Below are 6,320 nucleotides of genomic sequence, written 5' to 3' on the forward strand. Positions count from 1 at the left end.
ATATATCATACACTCTTTTGTTGTCTATGGCAATATACCACAGATAGTTTTCATCTCATTGCGTAAAAATATAGTTAAAGCTAGGTAACGTAAGAAAGGGTACATTACTTAACGTATGGAACACACAAAAACTCTGTGAGTGTGGTTCGTCAGAGTCATGGGTGCGTTTACCCGGACTATGCTGTGTGTGGTGAGCCTCTGTTGATTTACGCCGTGACATATTTTCACCAGCCATCCCAGGAAGTTCAGCTTGTCTCGGAGGTCTTGTCACTCGTAAAAATTGCCGCAATGGCCCCCACATTCGGCGTGACGAATTTAGGGCTCTATTGAGGCACTGAAGTCCTAAAACCACGAATGGAAACGCGATGTCACCTGCGCTATCAGGACCATGAGAAGCGCTGGTTAGCTGAGTCTACGTTGATTTTTCTCGCATCTTAGATGCCGTTGTGGCGATCGGCGGAGACTGATGTCCTCAGCCGATTGCACTACACCGTCCTGCAACCTTCCAGCCCTACAATTGATGTCACGCTTTCTCCAGGAGCAGCACGCCGATATTGTGCACTTCCTAAAGCGGTCAATCAGCGTCGCCCACTCTTGAGACCCCGGTTGGAACAGGCTGGCAGCCAGGCCCGGGCTTGAACAGGCTCGCAGATAGGCCTCGACTGGAACCGGCTCGCAGCTCGGCCTTTTCTGGAACAGGCTGGCAGCATACCGATCGCATAAGGTTTATGCCTTATGGGACAGTGTGTGCTCGCGGGAACACGTGATGGCTGGCGAAAGCACAAGCAGTAAGTAAAAATGGTGTACTCGGAACATAGAGTACTTACATAGAACATAGAGAACAGTTGTGCGTGACCAAACTATATAAGTATTGTATACCTAGGGAACTTCACCAGTTGGTTTACAAGCTGTGATAAAAGGAAGCACCCGAAGCGCAAGCCGATGGGTGATTGCGAAACTAAAATACTACGCGTGAGCCCGAAGGAAATATTAAAGAACACACGTATGTTGTTAATCAAGAATAGGTGCATCATGCATACCATATCATTATTAAAAACTATTATTGAAGTGTTACTAGACATTTCAATGACCACTTAGTTGCTACACAAGGAATAAACGTCAAATGGGAGCCTTATACTGCGCGCCAAATTTCTTGGTAGCTTTCTTCTAAGTGTTACCTGTCGCGCAAGCCTTTGTTTCGCCTGGACTTCTCTGTGGTCCCGGTCGTCCCTGCGTGAGGCGGCGTCACCGTCTTGGTTCCCTGAGCGCCGCCACCCTGACATACATTGCTTGCGTGTAAATCGGGCTGCGAACACTGCTTCTTCGAGGAAGACTTCCCGGAGCATTCGGCTGCCAAATCTTCCTGCGCTCCATGGAAACCTGAGCTGGCGAACTTTTCGAAATGTGAGATGACTTTGGGAGCCAACTTTGAATTCAGCTTTTTGCCTCGTGCGTGAGAAGTGATAGCTTCGCGGCCTTTCGCGGTGGCGCGGGAAGACACCGTCAACGCCGACTCGTCCAAGCTGTTGGTCGGTGCGCGCGTCGTTCAGTATCTCGTTTGCTTCTGGTCGAGCTCGGCAGCCGCCTCGTCGAGCACATCCGCGATGATAGTCACCATCTACTTCAGAGCGCCAGCGGAGTAAGATAACCAATTAACACGATAGAAATTATTATATACTGCACATAGCATAACATTTACGCCAAGAATTTTCGTACAGCTTGAACGCTCATGCCGGTTTTGTAGAAGACACTGACGTAGGCAAGAGATAAAAAAGATTTTAATTTTTTTTTAGTGTTGGTTATTCTTGTGTTGCTAAAAAAGAACGTTGCTACAATACGGGTTACCCGAAAATGACATAGGGGTCTGCAGGGTTCCCCTTATGAAGCGCTGAAGGTTCCTTCGCGCCGCTATATGCTCTCATCCTGTTACGTCAACATACGACCCTCTGGGCCCCTGCCCAGTGCGCATGCATATGGTAACGTGCAATCCAAGCATGCGGCACGCTGTGGTATACCACCTCAGTTTCCTTGCAATGTGTACGACGCTTGAGCGAGCGACATAGCACCCCGATTTACTGTTTTTCCGACTGCGCCACCTTTAGTCGTGTTATCTGTGTTGCACGTGCAAGAACCCTCCTCCACCTCTGTTTTTCCACTGTATTGTAATAATGAATTAACATTGAAAAAGTACAGATATGAATTTCAAGTATTACTTCAAAGAGAGTGTTCTAGTGTCTCAGAATGAATCGAATGTATCTGTGATTCCGATTTTCCGTTAAAACATTTTACGTTTTGCATTAGAGAACACGGTTGCTTTGTGACGCATCATTGCCGTTTGACGTCACAGATAGAGCATCTTGCGACGCACTAACGGCATATTTGTCATGTTTTAGTGATGCACGTTAGGAACGACGACTGGCTTTCATACAATGATTCCTGCGGTGTTTTTTGGTATTTAGGGTAGATGCAGGACGCATAAATCGTAAACTCAGTGAAATTTTATTGGCTGGTCAAGATAATGTCCACGCGGGAAGGGGGGGGGCTGGCTTGCAGGTTCTGGATGTTCAATAGTTCGCTATAAAAGTCAAATATTTTAAGCATGTTTTCAAACTCGAAGTAAAAGTGAACGTTGAGACTACATAACAATGGAATGACAAATGTGCCTCTGTCGAACCGAAATCGTGTCTGTTGTGGAAATGGTGCAAGTGCGGTAAAATCGCGAGCGGTTCCAGCGCTTCAGAAAACGTTTAATTTTATTCGCCGGCTGAGAGATGGAGGTTATTTTGGTTTAAATATCTGTGTACACTTGCGTATGCGTTTTCACATGTTATGTCGAAAAGTCACTATTAGAAATACTATGCACTATCTAGAGAGACTACACAAGGCTTGAACGGGTGCTGTAAAAATGGGCTTATTTGGCTGTGTGCAATATGCAACACGTGTGGTTCTTTTCACTGGCCTGCGAGTAATTTCGTTGTTGCAAATATGCAGTAGGCTGACATAAGCTAAGAGAAACAGCCCACATGATGCTTTCAGGAGAAGGTGAATGCAGGAACAGAAACTAATTCTATCCCCTTCAGTCACAAATAATGATACACTCTCAGAAACGCGCCAGGTTAGCATGACATAACTGGAAGGCAGCCAGTACTACATTCCAAGAAAGAAAATTAAAGAATATGTCTTTTGAGCAAGCTCGAGTTTTAGGGGCGAAGCTCCTTAAGTCGGTACCCGTTCATCCCTCGTAGTAGTGCGTAACATGTCTTACGCTTTGATCTGCAAGGTGGTGCCGGTGGAAGATTTCTCCTTCCTCTCCTTACATACATTTAATAAAACAGATTTCTCCTGTGTATTGTTGAAGAATGAAAATTCGCAGCGTGCTTGTTAACTAAAACCGAATTCTCCTGTCTCTCACTCCCCATTCACAGCAAGTACATTGAGCACCATCTGACAAGAAAGGGTTGCTACGTTATACTCACTGGGCGTAACCTTATTGGTTTTAGAAAGGTTTAGCGACCATCGGGCTGCAGTGCCATGAATACAGTGAACTAGTATATATCATGAACTCGAGGTGGTTAAAGGTGGGAAGTAGACACGAAGCGCAAGCTGCAAAAAAGCGTGCGTGTGCCACCTCTCAGTTAATCCTTGGAATGTTCGCTACATGGCGGTGCTTCTAAATGCAGAATATAGGATGAAAAGATGCGAGATAGTGGTAGTTGGAGTGTGACTAGATGAACGAACAGACACACAGACGGATGGATGGACGGACGCAGGGGCGGATGCATGGACGAATGCAGGGATGTTATACTCTCTGGGCGTAACCTCGTTCGTTTTAGAAAGGTTTAGAGAGCGTTGGGCCGTAGTGACATGAATACAGTGAACTAGTATATACCGTGAACTCGAGGTGGTTATAGGTGGGAAGTAGACACGAAGCGCAAGCCGTAAGAAAGTGTGCATGTGCCACCTCTCGGTTAGCCTTTGGAATCTCCGCGGGATAGTGGTGCTTTTATATGCGGAATGTATGATGAAAAGATGCGACAGGGAGGTACTTGGTGTGTTGACTAGATGGACGAACGGACACACAGACAGATGCATGGATGAGCGCACGGATGACTGCGTGGATGGATGGTCCCAGGGACGGACGCAGGGGCGGATGCATGGACGAACGCAGGGATGGACGCACGGATGGACGTGCGGACGCACGAACAGACCCACGCACAGACGGGCGGTTGAAAGCATGGATGGTCACACAAACGGACACATGGATGGACGGAAGCAAGAACTCATGGACGAACGGATGCTTCGCCCCCCTCTCCACATTCACCCCGGGGATACGCTGCCATTTTTTTGAAGTTCATAAGTTTGTAACAATCATCTAATTATTTTGTCACAAGCCAACTTCAGAACTTCCATCAAAAGATTCAACGATTACGTGAGAAATGCATGTCAAGTTTGTTTTTTGGTTCTATTCGTTTTGATGGGGAAAAAAAGCCACCCACTTCTTCCCAAGAGGAAGGGGGAAGGATGGGCATTCGAGCAAATGCGCCGGAAAGTGGAGTTTGTTCGCCTGAACGTAGTGCATTATGGTACGGTTCGAAAATGCCTAATCTTAATTTATTCTTTATTATTTTACCTAATAAATGAAGTAGAAGTGTTGCCTTGCGCGACTGGTGGGACGCTGATGTGCGATCTAGTACCTGCATATATAGGTAGTGGCAAGTGACCAGTTGCGCAGCGTGAGCAGCCGGTTTTCACTTGCAGACGTTGCCTGCGTCGGGCTTGCGAGGCGAGAGGTAGAGAGAGAGGGAGCCACAATTAGCACAAGATTCAAGCATGCGGCACGAGACACGAGAAGAGAGCATGTGCAGTGGGGCGGCCGAGGACGCATTTCACGTAGCTGCGAATATAAAATTCTGTGTATTTAAAAAGCCTTTCCCGTTGGTTCTCGAATGCAGCAAACCGAAAGGTCGTGCAACATAGTAGTGTCTTCATCGAAGTGATTTCCTGCAATTATGCGCACCAAACAAAATAAAATCACTGGTACTTGTCCACTCAGAAAGCCTACAGTAATGTGCACATTGAGTTTCGGGCCTCAGAAGAAACACGCCCCCTGCAACGCACCTGCGAAGTTCGCGCACACAGTTGTGTATGCCGTGACTGAAAGGGCATATTGAACATAACTAACGCTAACGTTACCATAGCTGCTGCATCTAAGAAAGTGTCACAATGGCAAAACGTAAACATGTCGATTACACACATAAGCTTGCAACGCTTAAAAAATTCATTAACACAGAAAGCGAAAGTATGGTTGTTGGAATATCTAAGTGTACATAATTTCGCTTCTGTGCTTCTACAGCCTCAAAATGCTCACCGACAAGAACTTCTCCCAAGCACAAACGGTGGTGAGCGTCATCAGGCGTTTTTCCTCGGCCTGGAGAACGTCTATCACAATCACCTCGAAGTGACGCTGCCTGACGCCATGGCGGCGAAAGTGTTGGGTCGCGTTGTGGCGTACCAGCACCTCGAAGGTGGCCAGGTCGAGGATGTTGTCCACCATAGACGTCAGGTGGTAGCCGATGACGCAACCGTGCGCGCTCAACGCCGGGTGCTTGGCGCGGAAATCGCGGAACATGGGCAGGTACTCGGGATGCCTCACGAATAGCGAGAGGAAGTGGAGGAGGCCGTACTCATGGTTGTTGCTGCAGAAGTCGCGCCAAGTGCTCTCGATGAGATTCTTTTCGTTCTCCTTCAAGCCCGATACCGTGTTCGGCAGCTCGCCCGTCTTGCACGGCCCGTCACCCATCAGTCCATGTGACGTCGAAACGCCTCTGCAGCCCTTAGTATTCTCAGGCATTGATGGCGATTGGCGGCAGCGAGCGCGTCATCGTCTGCTTCTTCTTTTACCGGGTAAGCGGTAAACAGACCTCCGTGGGTGCAGCTGTTTATTATTCGCTCGCGCACGGCTTGAGCGAATGATCATTAGGGTAGGCTACAACCTAACGAGTAGAAATTTCAATAACTAAGGGCTGAGAAGCTTTTTATTTATTGACAATTAACGTAAATTGAAATTGTTTGGAAGCTACTTATGAACGTGTCTTTCTAGGATCAAGTATATATATTATTATCAAGACAAATTTTAGATATTGATTCATTATTTAATGTAAGGCAAGCCCTGAAGTGTGAAATTTCACGAATTTAACCGGTCAGGGCCGTGGTACAAGCTGGTAACTTGAAATATAACATGAAAGGTATGAAGGTACTAAAATATCCGGAGATCAATGAAATGATTATAATTTACCAAATGATAACGCACACGGTGGCGA

The 6,320-nt window shown here is 46.9% G+C and overlaps 1 protein-coding gene across 1 annotated transcript; it reads right to left on the reverse strand.

The window, feature by feature from the left end:
- Positions 1 to 5,347: 5,347 nt before the first annotated feature.
- LOC142785398 (hemoglobin-3-like) lies at positions 5,348 to 5,800 on the reverse strand. The gene has a single exon (XM_075883879.1). The coding sequence runs from the start codon at positions 5,798 to 5,800 to the stop codon at positions 5,348 to 5,350; it is 453 nt and encodes a 150-aa protein (XP_075739994.1).
- Positions 5,801 to 6,320: the final 520 nt, after the last annotated feature.

This window comes from Rhipicephalus microplus, unplaced genomic scaffold (assembly GCF_043290135.1).
Source record: "Rhipicephalus microplus isolate Deutch F79 unplaced genomic scaffold, USDA_Rmic scaffold_21, whole genome shotgun sequence".
Taxonomy (NCBI): domain Eukaryota; kingdom Metazoa; phylum Arthropoda; class Arachnida; order Ixodida; family Ixodidae; genus Rhipicephalus; species Rhipicephalus microplus.

What these genes read in the sequence shown, in the direction of transcription:
- LOC142785398 (XM_075883879.1), bottom strand. Translation starts at nt 5,800, where the DNA reads ATGGGTGACGGGCCGTGCAAGACGGGCGAGCTGCCGAACACGGTATCG.